Consider the following 21,204-nt stretch of genomic DNA (forward strand, 5'->3'; position numbering starts at 1 on the left):
TGTATTGACACTGCAGTCTCATGTGTTGGCTGCCCTGCGTTGATAGTTGCAAATATGGACTTACTAAATTAAGCTTTGTTTTTTTTTCTGGAGATATGTACAGTTACTATCAAAACCTGGTAGCATGTGGGATCACGAGCTGGTTCACTGGAAACTTATTATAACATATTTTAACTGCAGCTAAAATGGAAAGAAAATGTATTATGTATTACAGGAGTAGGAGTTGTAGTAAACTTTTAGGTGATACCAGATTGTTTAGTGATGGAGACTTTACTTTCATGAATCTGACTTAGTGGCAAAAAGACCATACAGTATGTAGTGCATAACTGTCGTTTTCAGGGCGTTTACCTCAGAGGTTCCCCAAAACAAAAGGGAACAGGCAGCGCAATGAGGCCAGGTTTACAGGGTCCCTCCTGAGCTGAACTGGGAGGGTGAGCGTGTTGAGCGGGTCAAAAGGTGTGGTTAGTGAATTGGGCTTTTCTCAGGATGTGACATCCCACCCCCTTTCACTCAGTGCTGCTGTTAACTGCCTGACCAGGGCACCGCTGCTCCCCGAGGACTGACTCTAGGCCAGGGGCCAGTATCCAGACAGCTGGCAGAACTGGAGGTTAGCTGAGGAAGGAGGAACGGAGAAAACAGCCCAGGCTCACTGAGCTGGAGGGGGAAAGTAGGTTAGAGGCGTCACAGACTCTGCTCCAGATTTAGGTGGAAATGACCCACTCTTTTCAGTCAGAACAGATTGTTCCAGATCATAACACACACTACTACTGCTGAAGCTAGAAGGTGGCTTGAGAGTCTGCAGGGTTTTTTGTTTTTTTGTTTTTTTTGTTGTTGTTGTTCCTGCATCACTACTGCAGCTGATTTCACTTAATCAAACCAACTGGTTGCTATAATGTGAAGCTTACATTGAAAACTGCAGACTCAAAAACACAGGGAAGTTAAAATGAATTAGTCCAGAGTATGAATAGCACACAGTGCCGGGAAGATGTTGTGTCTGTTTTCATTCTTATCACAATGAAGAAAATGTCATGACTGTTAAAAGGAAATACTGATCCTTGAACAGGATAACAGCTAGGTTACCAATGAGAATTTGTGTTTGAAAAAAGTGGAAGCATGATTGGATACCTTTTGAAAGTGATCTAAATGAACAAAGTGTTACTCTGAGTTTGTGGCTAAATGAAGAATGTGGAGCTGGCAAACTCCGGATTTGTCTGATTTCATCATCCAAGACTGTAAACAAATAGAGATAAAGATCACGTCCCTCTTTCGTCCCCACCCTGGTATAATGGCAATAGGTGGGCTGTAGCTTATGCCAGGGTAAGTGCCATCAGTGTGATTAATAATGTCTTACAGGTGCCAGAAATGATCAGTTTGCCATCTGAAATTAGAAATGCTAATGTAATCTGAACCCACACAGACAGATGCATTGCTGCTGGCCGGCATTTAAGATGCGATAGCAAGATATGTAGCCTGGCTGAGGCTAGCCTAGCCCAGCAGTGATTCAAGGAGGCTGACAGTACTGTTATGTAACAGATTGGGAGGCAGCCAGCAGCAGAGGCCCCACAGCACTCAGTCAGGCAGAGAGTAGGAGGAGAGAGAAAAAATGAGAGAGAAAAATGAGACAGCAAGACTGATAGATGGCAAGACAACAGGAGGGATAAGCATGGACAGAAGGGAAGAGAATCAAGACATGTAAAATTAGAGTAGTGGAATTAAAAACTAAGACCATGAAAAGTTCTGTGAAATTGGACATGGGGAAAGGTTGGGGGTTATGTTTCAGTCTAATCCAAACACACAGCTGCAGCAAACACAGTCCAGCTGCGTGGCTCCTCTTCTCTCTGCCAGTGAAATAATCTCCATGTTCCCAAGACAGTCAAAAACATGAAAAGAAGGAATAAAGCAATTCCAGGTGATAAAATGACACTGAAGACTTAAATTGATGACATCAAAATTATTACTTAGCATACGATTATAATGACAACACTAACGTGTGTTGGGAGGTATTAAAATGCAGCACAAGTGAAACAGACTGAATCCAAACATCAGGAGACCAAATCTCGTAGTTTAGGGTGATTGTAAACAGCTTTCAGTCTAATAAACATGCAGACAGAAACATATTTATGCAACTGAGCAAGTTTAAGTAAGTGTGTCAAGCACACACCCACAGACTACGCATGACTCACCAGCACACACACACACACACACTTCACACTTCACAACTCATGTCACTGTTGGGACCTGAACATGCACTTACAGGCTTTGGTAGCCTTCCATTTTCACAGTGTGTCCTGACAGCACGGCATTTCAACAAGAACTAACACACTCACATCGCTGATTTGTGATCCAGTAAATTCCTGTTAGATAATGAGAAGTGAGAGAGCCTTGTTCATATCTGTAGCCTAAAGGTAAAGAAAAGCGCTTTATCAGCTTCCTCAGTCTGCTCGTAGCAACAGGAACATGGAGCCTGCACACCCACAGGTACAAGCCCACTCATGTAGCTCAGTGATCTTTACAGACGCGCGCACACACACAGACGTGCGCACACACATCTTATAACCCGCACTGCTTCGGAACATGCATCCTCACGACAGCAGTAAAACATGCAGTATGGAGCTGCTGACCATGCAAACAAGTTTTCCCCACGCTTCACTGTGTGACTTTAAAGGTCCGTAAACACTTGTTTAAATACTTGTTTTGATACATGCAGCCTATGTTGTGATGTGTGGTTTGGGCCCAGCTGCAGCACACACATATACTCATTAAAGCTGAAAATTCATGCAGAATGTTTTGAACGCTACGCTCAACATGTGTTACGCCTTAATTAGATTTTCAGAATCACAGCAGTAGTTCTCAGTTGCATTCCATGATAGCACAAACAGGAGAGCTACAGCACGTTTGTGAAGGGGGAGATGAAAACATTTTACTTTTATCATAAAAGGTGGTTTTCTAACATACTCTAATACTCTGCTTTTAAAACCAACTCAACCCAACATTATCCTCTACAAACCCTCTACTTTTAAAATAAGCAAATGAGGGTTTTCAGATGTGTACTTAAACACACACACACAGGTAAAAGGCAACAAACAGAAGAAGTGTATCCTCTGGCTGTTTAGTTTGTGCCTCATCTCCAACACAACTCGCTCTGGTGTTTCTGAATAATAGAACAGCCATTAGCCTGTGACTCACCTTCTAACACTGAGTGAGGCACACTTATTGTTTGCTGATGAGTGTAGCAGAGGTCACTGTGAGCTGACGGGACTTTTGTTCCTTGGTTAGGGTGACTCAGATACCAAGCCATGAGCAGATGACAATTCAGAATGAGGTAGAAGCAGCATGGGCATTTTCTAGACGAACTCATATGGGAAACATATTCAGGCATTCATTAGTATTTTATGATTTGAGAAGGACAGGAGTAAAGCCAAATGGTTTAGTTTGATGTCCAAGTAAGTTTGAGAATCACCCTGTGTGTCTCAGACACGAACAGGAAACTTTGTTGTATACAGCATCAACAGTGTCACTAGATTCCAGGGGAAACTCCTGTGTCTTCAGCTTGTTACTGTCTTCCTTGTAGAACATGGCCACTGGTGTGTACCAGCTGTCAGACCAGACTAAAGAACACAGGACTGAAATGCTTGTGGATGTTAGGAACTCGTCATAGTCAATCTTAGTTCTCATACTCTTCCCAATGGTGTTGTGTTGTGCCTTTGTTTTCTACTTCAGTAATGTGGTAGCTTGGTGAAAACAAGCCAACTTTTAAGTTTTGAGTCCTGCGAAGGTGGTCTGTCACGGATTCTGCACAGGTTATCAGTCTGGTACATCAGACCTTCGAGTGAAAGTCAGATCTTCTTATCAGCAACAAAGCAGATCTGCAAATAGCACAATCTTTTTGGAAGCAGAGATACAGGACAAAGATGTGGAAAAGTGTAGCTGGCCTGGCGTGAAAGATTCTTTTTTACTAGTTTTATGTACAGAATGAAAAATAAAATAGAAACCAATGTCCCCGTTAAAGGTCAGTGTCTAATAACAACCCCATCAGTTTTGTCGCTGAAGCAAATTAACAGCCAGAATTTTGCTAGAAGTTACACACAGTAACAGAAAGAATGAAGGAAGTAGAGTCCTCTAAAACATGAAGGAAAACATTCGCAAGAACACACACACATTATCAGAGAAACTTTCTCATATCCAGTCCAATAAATCCTCTTTCTACAACACTCACATGCTGCTTACATGCATTCACCCTCATGTGTCCTCACTGGCTTTGACCACCTTTCTTTGCAGCCAGCATGCTCAGGAGTCTGTTGTTTTGAGACTGAAATGACAGCCAGTCATAGATGGGAAATGAAAGCAGTGTTGCCTCTGTAAGTGGGGCAGGAGGTTATGGGGTTCATTACAATAAGAAATGATTTTCAGATGTTGGAGTTATGTAACACTCTGTTACAAAGCCGTCATCGCCAGACAGGGAACACCACCCTCAGGCTCTGGTACCCTGTTTTTCCCTCTCCCCCTCTCTCTCAGCTTCTAATGCTCTCTGACAATCTCATTTGCTGAGCACAACTTCACCTTCCCTCCTCCTGTACCCCCCACCCCACCCCACCCCATTCTGGTTTACAGTGAGGGTTCTTGTCACCAGATGCTAACAGCTGCCAGCTGGGATATGCCTCCGTTTTTTCCTTTAACGCTTACATACGCACTTGTTTCTCCTTCAACAGCATACAATTAGACCACAGTTGGACTACTTTTTATTGACAAGATGTAATGGTTGACAGGTGCTACTCCAGACTGGTCATCGGCTGCTTAACAAAGAACCTTTGAGCATGTAGAAATTACTCTGTTACTTTGCCCAGTACCTTTTTTCTTTGCCCACAACAATACAACTGTTCATGTGGCTTTAATTTCCTAGTGTTCTATATCCATGTATGCATATTTTCTGAAGGCTCCGCTAATATTGATGTACTTGCTTTGTAGCTTATTGAAATTTTATTTTCCCTGTAGATTTCATTGAATTTAGATAATACATACAGTGAGTCTGATATTCGAACCCAAGACCCCACAGTATGTTAAAACATCAGTACATCAACATGGCTACATATTAGTAATAAAAAAGAACAAAGAGGTATCTCTTCTATTGGTTATGACAACATTGTACTCACCAAAGTATTTGGTGACATCTAGGAGCGTAAAAACATTGCTAAAAATAGGTCCAACAAAGATACGAACATGAGCGGCCAGGCGATCACAGAAGAGAGCATGACATTTTCCTGTGCAATGAGGGACTATTAGCTGCATTATATGTAAGAATAGTGCCCATGTTATAAAATAAAATATTGTTTAGACCCTGGACTTCTTAGAATAAAGTGAATGAGTGTCCTCAGTGTGAGCGACTTGGTTCGGATATCACCAACTAGATTTCTCAGGCTGTGACTCTTTGTAGTTCAGAAATGTCAGTAAGACATCTTGGGCCTGATGTCAGTGTTGAGTCACAGCCAAATGCAAACAGTGCTGGTAAATTCCACAGTAGAGTTGGCAGGAGGTGGGGGGAGTAAGGGGGACCAGGAAGTAAAGTGAAAAAAAAACACCTTCTGTTTTCTCTGCCAGAATGTTAATGGCTGCTCTGACCTGTGGTAGACTGGCACAGGGCCTGGTTATTCTCTCAGCAGGTCGGTTTGTTTGGTTCATTGTTTATCCATCTGTCTTGTCGGTAAACTTGATTGTGACTAGAATGTCACATGTTCATAACCCAGGAAATCCTGGGGAGCTGAATACTGCAAGTATGTTAGCAAAGTTTCTGTACAGAATAAAACAATCCTTTTGCTGATCCCTCAGTTTTATGAATATAAGCATTTTAAACCTTTTTTCTTTGAACAAAATATACCCATCTGTGCGTCGGTGCATCCAGCACAGTTGCTCTGTGATGTTACAGATATGTAGTTCAGTGCGTATCATTGGTTAATATTCTTTTAGTGAGCAATCAAAACACTTGCTGCCTGATGAGTTCATTGACTGAGATCTGGTTTTGACCATCAGATGCAGGACTTAACTTGTGCTGCAGCTGTGGTTTTCAGTGTCAACCATGGATAGTTTGATTTCTGAGAAGTTTCCTGTGTGGTTTACCAGAGTTACGCTTGTCCAGTCTTGTTTGTTAGTGATGACTGTGGGGAGGTTCGCAGAAAGTACTAATTGTTATGGGAAGGTTGTTGGAATGTGATGTGGTAATTGCTTTTAGCAGGTTGTGTCTCGAGGATATAAACTCTGTGACAAGAGGGTCTTGGTGTTCCACCACCTGGGTCGAAAGATAAAAATATTTGGGATGTAGTCACTTTACGTCCTCTCCATTTCTGAAGATAATAATAATAATAATAATTTGGAGGTCATGTTTTATTTTCAGAGTCATTTCACTATTTACGTATAGGTCTGATGTTTGAGATGTGACGGCAGGCAATCATCCAAAAAGAACAATGTACTGCCTTGCACACAGTTACACTTAGTGCCATTTTATAAGAGAAACAACCAATGTATTTCCTGTTTATGCCCCCAGTGGTCCAGGTCATGATGACCAGTTGGAAGCTCTAGGGGACATTTTCATTCATTTAAACATCCACAGGAAGTCTTGGAGTCACTACTTTGGCGAGACCTTTATACAGTAATTATAATCTGTCTGCTTGTACAAAAAGCAGTGTTTTTGTTTTAAATTCCCAGAAACGTTTGCGGCGACCGATAAAGACCCAGATAAGGATGCCCGAGGCCAAATAGTTTCATTGGAATGTTCCAGAAGGCAAAACAGTGACAGCTAATATTTTTTGCTAAAGGTTTACATCACTATCTACTTTAATGATTGTGACTAGAGTACTGTACACAGCAAGTACAAGTATCATCTAGTACCACTAGTATACATTATAAACACTGGTTACCATCCTGATAATAATTTATTAATACACATTATGCAGAACAGATTTCTAATACAATGGAATATTTCCTGACTTTTCCTCCCGCTCCATGATGTTCGTATTTGTGGTTTTGGGTGATGTATTTAAATTTGGGACACGTTCGTCTTTATGGGTGAACTATACCACCACCAAGTCAATAATTTGTCCAGTACTTTGGTTTTGAACCAAATTCCTGCAAGACTAATGAATTTCCATCATTTTCCTCACTTTCTTTTTAGTGCTAATTAGCAAATTTTAGACATGGTAGACATGGTAAACATTATATCTGCATGTAATTAATAATGTTATGGGCATGTTGCTGTGCTAGTTTTAGTTTGTGGAAGTCCTTCTCTACACTTCTCTACCCTGCAAACTTCTGCTTTAGCCTGACCTACCTCTGCTTTTCAAGATAACAAGGACGGTTATCAAATAGCTGTCATATAATCATATAATAATTTAGATGTTATTGTTAAGCTGTAAATTAACATCCTCGTAGCATTTTTATTCCATAGCAGTTAGGGCCCCATGTCTTGTATTGTGTAGAAAACACAGATGGAAATGTGAGTGACTGAAAATTGCATTTGCAGGAGAACTGAAGTGAAAATCTTAAAGGATTCAGGATTTTGAGCCATGAAGATGAAAATAAACAAACATGTTTGGCATGCTGTGTGTCAGTTTATGATGGGTGTGTTTCTGCGATTGGCTCAGCCCACACAGCAACGTCCTAATCCTAGTGCGTGTTGTCATCTCTGTGTTTCCTGCCCAGACTGTGAATCATAATAGCAGGTGGACTCTGATCACAGACTCATAACAGACAGTTTGTTCAAGGTGTCGCCTGTGTTTACAGGTGCACTGCGGTCATGTGTGTGTCACCTTTATGATACGAGTGTGCTGTAGTGGTCAGTCATGATGTCACACTGTGTGCCGAGTTTTCATATTTGATGCTTACACTCAGACCTTTGTTTTATTCATTGGTCAGTTCTTCTCTGTGCTATAGTGAGATGAAAGGTATGAAAACAATGTATCTCTCTTTGTGTCATGCCTCATGAAATATTGATTTAGTCCAAGCAAATGTGGCTTAAAACTTTACATGTATATTTGCAGGCCTCGATGTGTGCGTCTCAAAGTAACCTTACCCTGCGAGCGCACAGGTGATACCAAGCTGAATATAGCCTTATGGCCAGCTGGACTTGCTATTTAAAACATAGCGGGGGCGGGTGGCAGGGGTGCGTCCAGGGATGGGGTTTGCTATCATCATTCTGCAGGAGCCAGAGACAGTTTGGTGGTGTTTTCCAGTAGGATTAGGATGCACCAGCTTCACACAAGTCTCAGTCCTACTCAAAACATGCTTCATAGAGTCCTTGTCTGAGCGAGATGCCTTTCGTAAAAGACAGAGTGTTCAAACAAAAAAACATTTCACAATTTTACTGTGGTGATTGTGTATCAATCAATCACATCCCGGTATGAGATTCACTCAAGTGTCTTTGACAAGGGTCGATTATGTTGGCTGAGGTCTTCACTGAAAACACTCACTGCCCTTTCCAGCATGTCCAATAAAAATTACTCATAGACCGACTGAGTCACCGGTTTTGAGAGCGAGCCTGTGTCGTCTAGAAAGCGTTAAAGAACATATTGTGTCATTTTTCGTGCTGTGATTTGGTTCTGTGTGCTGTTTGTGTATATGTGTTGGATAGGGAGGAGGTTTTTGTATGTGGCAGCCCCCCTCAGCCTGTAACATTGAATGAATGGCAACAGCTGAGCAGGAGAACTTTGTCGGCAACGCTCCTACTTCTGTCTGTCTGTGTGTGTGTGTGTGTGTGTGTTTAAAGAGAGAGAGAGCGAGAGAGAGAGAGATTCAGGAGGAGCTGCAACCAGAGCAGTCTCTCTGGGCACTCTGGCAAGCTCACTGCTGTCCTCTCTTCCTCCGCCACTGGCCTCTTTTTAGTTTCGTCCCCTCAGCTCTCCCGTTCTTTTCATCCACGACTCGCCCTGTGGATTTCCCTCCCTCCATCTCTCTTGGAAACCTTTGCAGACTGGAGCAGTGCTGTCGTGACTCGCCGGCTGCCACTGCAAGGGAAGGAGAGAACAGAAGGAAGAAGAGAAAGAGAGGGAAGCTGAGACAGACCAATCGATTACTGTGATACAGACGAGAGAGGCACTGGAAGAGAAGAGGCGAGGCAGTAACAGCATTTTCCCGTGCAGGTTTAGGTTCAAAATGAGATTCTTTTTGACTTGTATGGGAGTTTTCCAAAGGATTTGATTCACGTTCCTCTCTTGGAAAGGACAGCTAATTAAAGGGACAGCTGGGGCAGTTTTGACACATACAGGACTCGTCTTTACTTCCTTTTCCAGCCAGAAGAGCCAACATTTGAGAGTTGTGAACAGGACCGCTTCTGAATGAGAAGTTCAATGTTTACAAAATAATTGATCTCCACTCTGACATTCTGAATGATAATGCTGGACACCAACCATTGCCTGTCCTTTGAACCCTCCCCCCCGGGCTCTCCTCCAATGCGAGAAGACATGGAGAAGGCAGGACTGACGTTGGATCATGACAGACATGTCTATCACAGCCTAAAAGAAGGTGGGCGATCAGTGCACAGTCAGTAGAGACACAAGATATCTGATATGATTTGTGTTTATATGACTCTGTCTGCAAGCTTATATCAGTGCTTTATGGCTTTATAAAAATAGTTTATGTGGCTTTGCTAAAGATAAGCAGTTTGGTTCGCTGGAATTTTCGCTAGGAGGAAACTCGATGTGGTTATATGTTCTCATCCTTGCACCTGATCAATAGAGTAAACTTGACCACTGTCTGTCTGTGTTAAAGTTACATGTTGCTTCAGTCGTGACTGAAGCAAGACATTTTCTTTCTCATAAAACAATTGCAAATTTGCATTTTTTTTTTTAACTTATTAGGAATTTTCTTCTTCCCTGCCATTGCTGTCACGTTCTTGGCTTGTTACCGCCCCCTGTACATCTGTGGAGTAGCATGAAACCATGTTTATCCCATCACCTCCTTGCACAATAACAAACATAACAAGGAGCCACCCATACAATCATTTCTACGAAACTACTTTTCAGAAACTCGACAGGGACCCTTTAAGTTATGACACAGCTGTATCTGCTAGCAAAGCAAAGCTAGATCAAATGTAAATGCGCACATTTTTGTATTTGGGTGTGCATATTACTGATAAAACGAGAGAAAAAGAAACAGTTTTGGGGCTTATAAAAATATTTTCCTCCACAGAAAGTGAAACATTAAGACAGCCAAAAGTAAATTAATATCAAAAACTGCAGATACAGCCTAATTTGAAATCGTTTATAATCAATGCAACAGTAAAATATGCTTCACTTTGTTTATAACACCAACTGAAATCAAAAGTTAGAGTCGTGTATGACCACAGATGAAAAAAGACATTCTTGTGAAGTTGCAATGATTTAAGATTCAGGAAGTCAGGAGAAAAGTGGGGGGAAAGAAGTTGTAAGGAATTTACAGTAGCATAACAACAGCTGACACTGTAACCATGCATACATGATACTACAGCTGTCAGCTGAGACGTCATTCCAGGTCTGCTTTTTTGCTAACTGTAGGTCCAGAGAATTAATTAAGAATTAAGAATCGCTTTAATGGCAGTATATATATATTTTTTAAATACACACACCGAATTTGTCTTTCTTTCCATTCTTAGTTGAACACACATGCAACACCCAGCAAATTACATGCACTGAAACACACAGGAGCAGTGGGCTGCTATTAAGCGCCCAGGGTGCAAACTGGTGTTTAAGTCCCTTGCTCAAGGGCTGATGTGTCCCTGAGCAAGGCACTTAAAGATGAGCATTTTTAATCGCTCCACCACACCCAAATCTTCTACCTCTAGGTCATGCCCCCCCCCCCTCCTTTTTTTTTCTTTTTTAAAGAATTGCTTTATTGAGAGTGATGGGAACAGCCAAAAAAGGTCATGAGAGTTGGGAATGTGATTCACCTTCCTTGAACTTTAAAATAATTAGTATTCACTGCAACCCTTCTTGTTGTCATTTGGCTTCCCAGCACAGTGCAGCAGTGTGAAAATGGAGCGAGTCCAAGGTGCAAATAGCCTTAACCTTGTATTGTTCTGCCCTGTAGTCTCTTTCCATTCTCACCAATGTGTGAAACATTTGCTGTGGTCAGGCGCTGCGTTCATCTCTCTGATCAACAGATGCAATCAAACTGTGCTACTGTGCAAATGATGAGCTCATGCCGGAGAACATTTAAAAGCCTTCCAACTTGAACATTTCCAACGGCATTGCCAAATGTTGGACATGTGTCGGTATGATCATGTCTGTTTCTGTCTTCATGTGCCCGTTTCCTCACCCAGTGTGGGCGTAGAGTGTTCTCTGTTCATGCATGTTGCTATGTTGGGTTAGCTGTGCCAAGTCTGGGGGTTCTTTGGGGACAGTGACCAACTCAGACATGTTTAATCAGATCTAATGACACATGAGCACTGCAGGATTAGCCTAGTTGGCTAGCAACAACTTGGCTCTACCTTGCTGTCCTCTTCCTTCCTCCCCTTGACCCTTAAACTTAACTTTTGTTAAGTTACCCAAGTTGTCTCAGGGTTTTTTATCAGTGTGTGCGTCCCTGTCTTTTTACTGTAAGGCTGGAAATTTTATTTTAGCATGTCATAATTCAAACAACTGCTACACAACTTTGTGTCATGTAGTTTGTAGCTACAAGATTGCTGTGCTGAGCTTGATAAACTCATTATTTGAGAGAGACTTCATCAGTTGCATTAAAAGGCTTGATATTTGGTTATGTGTTTATTTATCAGGTTAAAATAATAAATGTATGCTGGTTATGGCTTTTCTTTGATGCCAAACAAATATTCATACTTTTTGACATTACTTCCACTCAGTTCTGATCTGATCCGCATTTGTTATTGTTTGTGATATAGCAATTAAACATTGACTTAAAAGACATTTAAGATACACTATATGACATTGCATTCTAAATGCGTAGACAGCTTTGCAGCTATAACAGCTTCCCCTCCTCTGAAAAGGCTTTCCACAAGGTTTTGGAGTGTCTCTGTGGGAATTTTGCCCATTTATGCAATAACGCAACAGTGAGGTCAGGCACTGATGCTGGATAAAATCTCTGTTCATCCCAAAGGTGTTCTGTGGGGTTGAGGTCAGGGCTCTATGTGGGCCAGTCAAGTTCTTCCCCACCAAACTCATCCAACCATGCCTTTATGGACTTTGCTTGTGCACTGGGACACAGTCATGCTGGAATAGAAAAGGGTCTTCCCCCAGACTGTTGCCACAAAGTTGGAAGCATAGCATTGTCCAAAATTGTCCATTGTCTTGGTATGCTGAAGCATTAAGTTTTACCTTCACTGGAAGTAAGGGGTCGAGCCCAATCCCTGAAAAACAGCTCCATAAAGAGGAGCAGGTTGGTATAGTGGTTAAAACAAGCCATCCTATTAGGAAGAGAACACGGTCTCAAATCATTTAGCAAAGTGTCCTTGAGAAAACCAGCAGACTGTTGTTCACCGCTGCTGCTCTGCTTCATCTAAAAAGCTGTAAACGACGTAGCCGCATCTGCTGTCTTTCTGTGTCTCTCCCTCTGTGTTCCTTTGCTCTAACTTTTTATGACTGCAGAGACCTGTTTTGGCTGTGGCCTAGTATCCCAATAAAACTGCCCTGCCTTTTTGTCCTTTTCTTAAATTAACCAAAATGGCCCTCAAACCTGATTAAGATGTAGTATTTGGTATATGAGATTTTGGTATTTAGTGATCTTTTCTTCACATCAATTTATTAACAATCAAAAACCTCAACAAATCTTCAGCATCACTGCTGATTCCATGTACATGGACATATGCAACATTACTGTGAGAATATTTTTATATGCACTGCAGTTGCGTACTCTGCAATGAAATTGTTGTACACTGCTGCCACTGCTGTGCTTTCCTCTGAAGTCTATAACCTGCAAATGCAGAAACGACATTAAAACCCTATTTAAACATACACATGGCTAAGACATGGGGTCCATTTTTTGAGTCAATATCTAACTGTGTTAAATGGGGTGTCTCTTAATCCTTAGCCATAATTAAAGAAGTCTGGTTCGTGGTTGTACAAACTTTAAGAAATATGATTCTTGCAGATAGTTGATAATAGCAAGACTTATTACTAACTGTATGAAAACACACTCACTATCAGTGTATTCCTCACACTATGCCCCCCCCAAATTTTCTTAAGTATTTGGTTTCCATCTTCACGCATGTATTTCTAGATTGTTTAGTTGTTATGACTGCATGATATTTGTTTCCCCACATCAGCCTCCAGTTTCAACACCACTGCAGCTTTCCTCACTTAACACCTTCACCCGCATGTATGAGGTGTCACTGTGACACTTCTGCATTTCTTTACAAAAACAAATTGGTTTGACAATGGTGGCCGTAATTGTTTTTAACTCTTGGTATGTACAAACATCTTTGTTTAAGCAGTTTACTGGACTGATAACCTGGTGATAACAGCCATTACAAGCCTCTGTGCTCATTGAACTTAACAACAAGTGCTAGGACTTTCATTTCACTTCCTGCCTGACATTGGCAATAAATGGCAAAATGGAAAAGAAAGTGAAATAGAGAAGAAACACGTGAACTGGAGTGTCCTGTGAAAAAATGTAAAGAGGGAGCACAGAGATGTGAGGCTGCAATAGAAGGAAAGTGTAAGATTCTCTTTCCCAGAATAAATCTCTTCCCTGGAAGTGCCAAGTGGCTCTGCATCTTATCCTGCACTCTGCCATGGCACGGTCAGCGTGGCTGTCCTTCTGTATTTGTGTGTGCGCGTTCAGAAGACACGTGAGTCTCCTAAGTGCTTGCCCTTTTGTTTGGCACTGAGGGAGAATTAATCTTAGCAGCTGCACCGGTCAAACATATACATGAACTTGCCTGACTGTGTTTGGGTCTTTGTGTTTACGTTGCTGACTGTGAGCTGACATGTTATTGCTTCCAGAGGGGAGTCTCTAGCGCGAGTTCAATCCCCCAAGATGAAGTGCGTACACCCTCGTAAATATAACAGCTCGGATCTCCAACGAGGGTTTAGAGCCAAGGAGTGACATTTAGTTGCACAGGCTCTGACGTGAATTCACAGTGTTTCTTATCCAGGCCTGAATTGTTTGTCATAACAGAGGCCGACACAGCAGCAGCTACACACAGCAGCTAACGGGTTAGCTAGCCTGTGAGCGTCAATGATGTCACTTTCATTTAGTGGGAAGGAACAGGTGCTGCTTGTGTGGCAGGCACGACTTCATCCAGAAATGCTTGGGGAGCCTCAGTTGTGTGTTGCACTTTTTGCACGCACACACACACACACACACACACACACACACATACCTCTTCAACAGGACAGCTGGTACACATAAAACAAGAGTCTGGACCGAGTGGAGCTGAGCTGAATGCAAGTGTTGGCTAAAAGAGTATTTTATCTGATAAAGCACTCATCTACCTCTGATTTTATTAAACTCTGTAAACTGAACATGAGTGGTAAGTGTGTGTCATATCTACAGTTTTAAAATGGAAACATGCTGCCAAGAAGCACAGTGGAGGTTTATTACAGTAAAGCATATACTGTCATACCACCAACAAATGTATGCAGTGACAGCCCTGTAGCTGCTCTATATATTCTTGGCATGGTTGGTGTTATGTGTGTACTACTTGTCTGTATGACTGACTGAAGCTCACTTCCCTTAATTCTCACTGTGTTTCAGTGAAACTGTTTTTGCAACAAATGATGAAATGCACTTGCATGATCCTGCCCAAGTGTAAATTATTTATTGTCGTATTCTGTGAGAGTCTTTGTCTTGTTTTTAATTAAAGATTTAACAGTGAGAGTTAATAATCTTCCATCCCTAGGGTCAAGTCAAAAAATTTGGTTGAATCGAAAGCTCCAGTGTGTAGGATCTAATGGCATCTAGTGGTGAGGTTGCAGATTGCAACCAACAGAATACCCCCCGTCTCACCCCTCGGCATACAGGGGCCGCTTAAAATGCAAAAGACCTCTGTGGAGTAAGGGTTTTGTTTGTCCTTTCTGGGCTAGCTTAGAAACACGGTGTTGCAACGTGGCAGACTTCCCTTCCCTTCGTAGATATACAAGGCTTAACCTAAGTTAACAAAACCACAATATTTCTTTGTTGCAGGTGATTATGCACAAATGAAACACATGCTGGACATTTCAAAAACCAGGATGAGAATGACTGTTCTGCATAATGCGCAACAACTAAAATTATAGGTACACATCAGACATGGTCCAGCTCCTTTTGTCCTCTGCTCTGGTCCTTAAAACTCCCTCTCCCAGCCTCTGTGTTATGTAACAAGTGCTTCCTGTTTTGAAACGACGGCACAATCGTCCCATATTTGCTTTCCTTTTTTTTTATGAGAAATTAAGTCTTGTTTCAATCTGCACTCTAATTGTTTAATTTGTTTTCTTCCTCTGGTTTCTTTCTTCTTTGTTGCAGTGCTTGCTCTATCTCTCTTACTGAGTCTTTGTTTAATGCTGATTTCTTTTTTTTTTCACGCACATCTGTGCTCACTTGGCACACTCACAAAAAAAAAAAACCAGAAACAGGAAGTGTGTAGTAAGCCGCCCTCCTTGTACCTACCTCCTCTGTAGTTTGAAAGCATGAAAGACGAAGAGAGTAATGGGAGAATGAACTGGGTCCTCTTCATGTCTGTCCAAATGTGTCTGGGTTCTGGTGCGCCGTTATTTATCCAGTCGTGGTAGATTGACTACTCATCAGTGGACAATAAAAGACAATAAGAAGTAGACGCTTTAAGAGCTCAGATCTCCATCGCTGCAGTTGCGTACTCTCATCGACCGTCACTGACTTCGTTCTCCTCTTTTCTGTCCACTCGCCTCTTCTGTCTCCATGCAGTCCTCCAGCTCAAACTCCAACAGAGACGCACACGAGAGGAACTGGTCAGCCAAGGGATCATGCCACGTAAGTCTTTGCTTGAAGTCTGTGATTTTTCTCAATTCAAACTCTGCCAGCTTAAAATACTGTATTGTAAACTGTGTGATTAGTTCCATTTTAACATATGCACACTTATGGTACACTGTTACATCTCCAACTAGTCATGAACATGCTTAGTACACACTACAGACAACAACCAGGACAGTGTGTCTGTGTGTTTGAGCTGAGGTTGAAGTGTTAACTCCGTCCTGATACTACAGCATCAGACGGCAAGTCAAACCTTGTCAGAGATTAATGGGTTTGTTACAGAATACTACCTGTGGCTAAATGTGTGTGGCAGATTGATTCACAAGCACACATGTCTGATGATTCTCATCTTCTGTTCTGGATATCTTTGTTAATTGTATCTTTATGAGGACTCTTTTAAGTACTCAGTCTTAATTGTATCATTATGTGTGACATCAAACTATCTTCCTTCAACATGATAAGTTGAGTGTGTGTTTTTTTGCTGAAAATGTCAGTCCTTATCTGCATGTGTTATCTGTGTCTGTGTGTTCTGCATGTCATATTTAGCAGTGTATTTGCGGCACTTTGTGTTATCAAATAGGACAGCTTCCTCTTCTTCTGTATCCACTTCCTGTTTCAGAGTTCCGCACATCACAAGAGGCGGAGACACATTTCTTTTATATTTTCCTCTGTGTAGAAAGTAGCTGATTGCAGAAAATGTCAGGCTTTATTTAAAAAGACTCTTCTTAATTTCAGTATTAAGCCTTGTATAGGATATAAGGTAGTTTACCATGACCAAGTAATTGTAGAATAAAAACAACTGATCTCCAGATAGAAGTAGGTAACTTGGTGAGGCCGTGTTGAGACAGAGAGATACTAAGGATGTGGTAAATATTTTAGATCAGAAGGGGAGATGCAACTGTCCAAAATGAAAATGTGCGAGTAGAAACTATTTCTTTGTTGGATCCCTCGCCACTCATTGTCGACTGACAGATAAAGAAGCCAAAATGTGCTGTGTGTCCTTGAAACCTGAACTGTTTCCAGCTGTCGGCTAGTGGCTAATACACAACCTTGGTTGATTTAGATGGTAGTTCAGTCTGCTACAAATGCACTTCAAGTAACTAAGCTGGCTCAATGTGCTTTAAAAGTCTGGGTTAGACATGAGAGAATGCACTGGAATGGACACTCAGTCAGACCAGGTACTTGTTTTTCCGTAGGCAGCATGGAGTCCATTTAGTAGTTACAGTAAATCTGTCTCTGTCCTCCTTATGCAACAGGCCTCATGCCAGACCGCTGAATTGGGATCAGCATGTACCGACATGTACATTACTCTCAGTCTGCTCTTCTGTGGAGACACAAAGGCACAAGATACACAAGGAGGGAGAAAGCGAAGGCATGGCTTTATAAGCGATTCATCACAGATTGTCTTTGCGCTCAAGGATTTTCTAGAAAAAGCACTTATTTTGATTGTTGCCTCAAGAGGCAGCAAGGTAGTGCAAGGGCTGTTTAGCTGTTGAGGCCCCTGGCGAATTACATTACATGACACTTAAGATCATAGGAACAGCTAAGGGGCAAGGAGGGAACTTCACGATTTATCGAATTTCAGTGCAATCGTGTCATGATGCTGCAAACAAATTTTGTTAGTGTTCTTACAAAACTCTGTGGCACAATTCTGATAAATTCAGTTTTCACTGAAAACTGTCAATATAATTGATTGAAGTCTATGTATGTTACAGTTGAAAACATTTGATTCTGAATATACAGTTTCCAAATTGTGCATGTCAGTAAAATATTCTTAATGATCTTGTAATGTGCTTTCACCCACATTGTCTAGCTGCAGAGGTGACAGTGAGTGCTGGGAACTGATAGAGGGTCAGTTTCTGCTGCGGTGTCAAATCCTAACACTGGTTTTACAGCTGTAGGTGGTGTGAATGAGCAACTTTCCAACCTCCGTCTCTCTCAGTAACCACCATCTAGGTGTTGTTGAGCCAAGCACCTCCTCCCACCTGCTGTTCATATCAGTCCTGTCAATGTGAGGCAGGGTGATTCTGGACAAGGCAATAATTTGGCTGTAACAATGTTACTGTGCCTGGAGGTCAGTCATGTTTTTACAGTGACACGGTGTAGTGATTCTACAAAAAGTTATAGTATGTCTGACCTACTTGTTGATAGATTTGACTGCTTCAAAGATAAATATTGAACAACAGGTTCTCAGCCCCTGAGATATTGTGGAGATTATAGGGCCGCTGGTTTTGGAAGTCCTCAAGTTGTTTTCCCACTAATGAAAACAGATTGTGAGAAGGCTGCGTGAGGTCCTTGAATTGACTGATCACTTTTGATGTGGCCAATCGCTCATCTGTTTTCTGGCACTCGGTTGTCCAACACTAATACAGGTGTTATTTTTATTGTTTCTGCTAACTGCACTAGTTTAATATAATGATCTGTTCTGCCGTCATGAAGGCCAGCTGTGCAGACATTCATTTAAATCATAATTCAATACTGAAACAGAATAAAATGTCATTTAGAGGGTAGACATTATGAAATGGATTGCATGGAGACACAGTCCAAGCAGAAAGCTTCTAAATATCGCTGTGAAAGCTGGAATACTGCGAGATGTTAATAAATTAACAATTATACGTCATTGGAAAGTTCACAAAAACATTAGATAATGTCAGATGATGTCTGCCAAACCCTTATTTCATGTGTAATAAGGGTTCATGTGTGTAAGAAACTTTTCTTCACAAGTTCTCCAGTTTCAGCAGATGATGGCAACAGGATCCACTGACCAGTTGTTGGTTTTGTTGTGATCTTGACCGTTGGTTATGTCACAACTGGTATGTAGGTCTTCTGCTTTGAACAGCAGGGGTTGTGACATGAGAAATGCCTCCCTGACAACCACCCATCCACCCCCACTCACTCATCTGTGGCACAAATACAGCTGACGCCCTGCTGTAGCCAGACTGTCCAGAATGGCAGAGATTTCACCAGCTCTTGACCAATCAGACGTGTTGCATCATTGCAACTGCCACTGTACTCCCAATATCCTTCCCCTATTCTCCGCTATCTTTATTTGTGCCGTTGCTCTAATTTAAAACATATTACAAATCCTTTATTTGGATTGTTTGGTCATGTTATTGAATTGGAAACTGCTCTCTTGACCCAATAACTTGATGGAACCAATTATAGATTTTCTTTTAGATCTAAACTTCCAATTAGGAATAATAGACAGAATAAAATGTGTCAAACAATTTCTTGATGAAAGACAAAATTTTACAGGACCTAGGCTATGTAAAGAGATAGAAAGAATTAGCGCAATGATGAATATTCTACCAGTCTACACTCTTACTCCTTTTCAACAATCCAGACTGGTTATCAAGAACTGATGTCTCTCCGAGCTGCTGTCCCTCTCTCAGATTTACTTCAACACAGACAGCTGACTTTTAAACAGTTTGGGCAGTCTTCTGTCTCCAAATCTCTGCAAATATATCAGTGCATGTCAGTAGCATTAATTCATAAAACTATTCCGCATCACGAGTATTTGCCATGCAGAAAGGTTTTGCTGCATTACAGGATTTATGTGTGTTGGCAACCAACATCTGTCCTCAGTTCAGACTAAGAGAAAGAACACATGGAAAAACTGTATGGAACAATATGATCAGCCAAGCTCTCAGAAGACAGTATGGTTATAATTAGGCTTATGAAACTGCTGAGTAAAGGTTTGGGAAAGCATGGATACAGTCATGTGGCTCCATGAGGTTTGTCTGCATATTTGCTCCCTTGAAACTTACTAAACCTAAGCCACCGTCATTGGCTACAACACTTCCTGCAGCTGCTTAAATGATAACATGGCTTGGATCCCACCAGCACAGTAACCAAAGAACAACACCAAAGAAATCAGCAGCAGTTGTAATTTTCTTCGCGATAACCGTGGTGGCTTTGAGTGCAGAACAATCGTGCTTTATTGGTGCACACGCAGCTTGCTGCACCGTCATCGAAGTGTGTGGTTCAGAACTGCTGACCTTCTCAACCTGCAGCCACTTCTGCTTTGAGCCTGTCTTCCCCTAAAGTTTACTCTGTTCTCACATTGTCACAGGAGCATCAAGACTCTCATCAGAGTCTGTGTGAGGTGCATTCTCATCTCATCTCTCTCTTTCTCCCTCTCTCTGGTCTCCCGCCTCCATCCATCTCTCCCTGCAGCACTGAAGAGCCCAGCAGCCTTTCACGAACAGCGGAGGAGTTTGGAGCGAGCAAGGGTGAGCGTCTTAAAGTACAGTGATTTTCCTTCTTTCTCTTTCTGGACTGGCTTTGTTGAAGCTACGTGGGGGGAAAACATTTACAGTGTATGCTGACAGGAAGTCACAAATCAAAACTTAAGGTGCCATATAAATAGTAGTACTTTTCAGAGAAGGAGCTGCTATTAGCATGTTTTTTAATAACCAGAATTCAGCTCTACTTCTCGCCACCACCTGGAACTCCCATCATACAAAGTTGCTCAGTGACAATTCATAATCTGTAGTGATTAATGATTTATACGAAGAAATAGTAATTTAACCAATAAGTGTTTTATGGATGCTTTTAGTTGTAGCATTGTTAACATTACCAATGAGAACCATGTTTGCCCAACAAAGAAAAAAGTACCAATTACCAGCTGTAGAAACTTCCCCCTAAAAAAAATTAAATGAGGGCCATGTGACAGGTGGTCTCTCGGAAGTGTGGTGCTGAAACACTACAGCAACACAAAAACACAGCACAGCGACACAAACAACACATCTGTGTACTGAATCGTAACAAGTGTCCATTAAACTTCCCTTCACTCTTTTTTGTTTCTTGTCCTTTTGCTGGTGATCCTCCTTCTTACGCGGCTGCCTCTCCGTGATGTGTTCTCCCAGACCGAAGACTATCTGAAGAGGAAGATCCGGTGTCGTCCTGAGCGCTCTGAGTTGGTCAGGATGCACATTCTGGAGGGTGGGTTCTTTCCCTTCAAATGGAACTGGGTTTTGAGACTCAGAAGAGTCCTCTTACTGATGTTGAAAGTGTCTAACGAAAGCTTGAAGTTAAGTGAAATATGTGGAATTTTATGTAAAAAAGGAACTGTACAATAAAGAAAACAGAACCAGTTCCATGTGATCAAGCTAATGTTTAGGTCCCTAGTTTATACATAGAGTTAAATGACTTAGAGTTAAAATGTAATGATTGCAAATAATTGCATAAGCACTGTACAACGCGTTAGCCTGATTGATCCACATGCATCCACTGTTGAGTTATTTTAGAACCCCCTCTGAAATACAGCCTTTCCCACGCTCTGTTGTCTCTGCCTGTTTCATG

General features: G+C 41.6%; 1 protein-coding gene across 7 annotated transcripts in view; it reads left to right on the forward strand.

Moving 5' to 3' along the window:
- The window catches only part of mrtfab (myocardin related transcription factor Ab), a 40,106-nt gene that overhangs the window by 7,989 nt on the left and 10,913 nt on the right, over positions 1 to 21,204 (forward strand). For 5 of the 7 annotated variants that reach the window (XM_046376469.1, XM_046376470.1, XM_046376473.1 and 2 more), the window contains exons 4-6: positions 15,835 to 15,900; positions 20,077 to 20,132; positions 20,769 to 20,844. In XM_046376469.1, the coding sequence (XP_046232425.1) occupies positions 15,835 to 15,900; positions 20,077 to 20,132; positions 20,769 to 20,844 (198 nt within the window). Of the gene's footprint in view, positions 1 to 8,785; positions 9,508 to 15,834; positions 15,901 to 20,076; positions 20,133 to 20,768; positions 20,845 to 21,204 lie in introns of those variants that run through there. The other 2 variants (XM_046376475.1, XM_046376476.1) reach the window with 1 other exon arrangement.

Source organism: Scatophagus argus, chromosome 21 (assembly GCF_020382885.2).
Source record: "Scatophagus argus isolate fScaArg1 chromosome 21, fScaArg1.pri, whole genome shotgun sequence".
Classification (NCBI taxonomy): domain Eukaryota; kingdom Metazoa; phylum Chordata; class Actinopteri; family Scatophagidae; genus Scatophagus; species Scatophagus argus.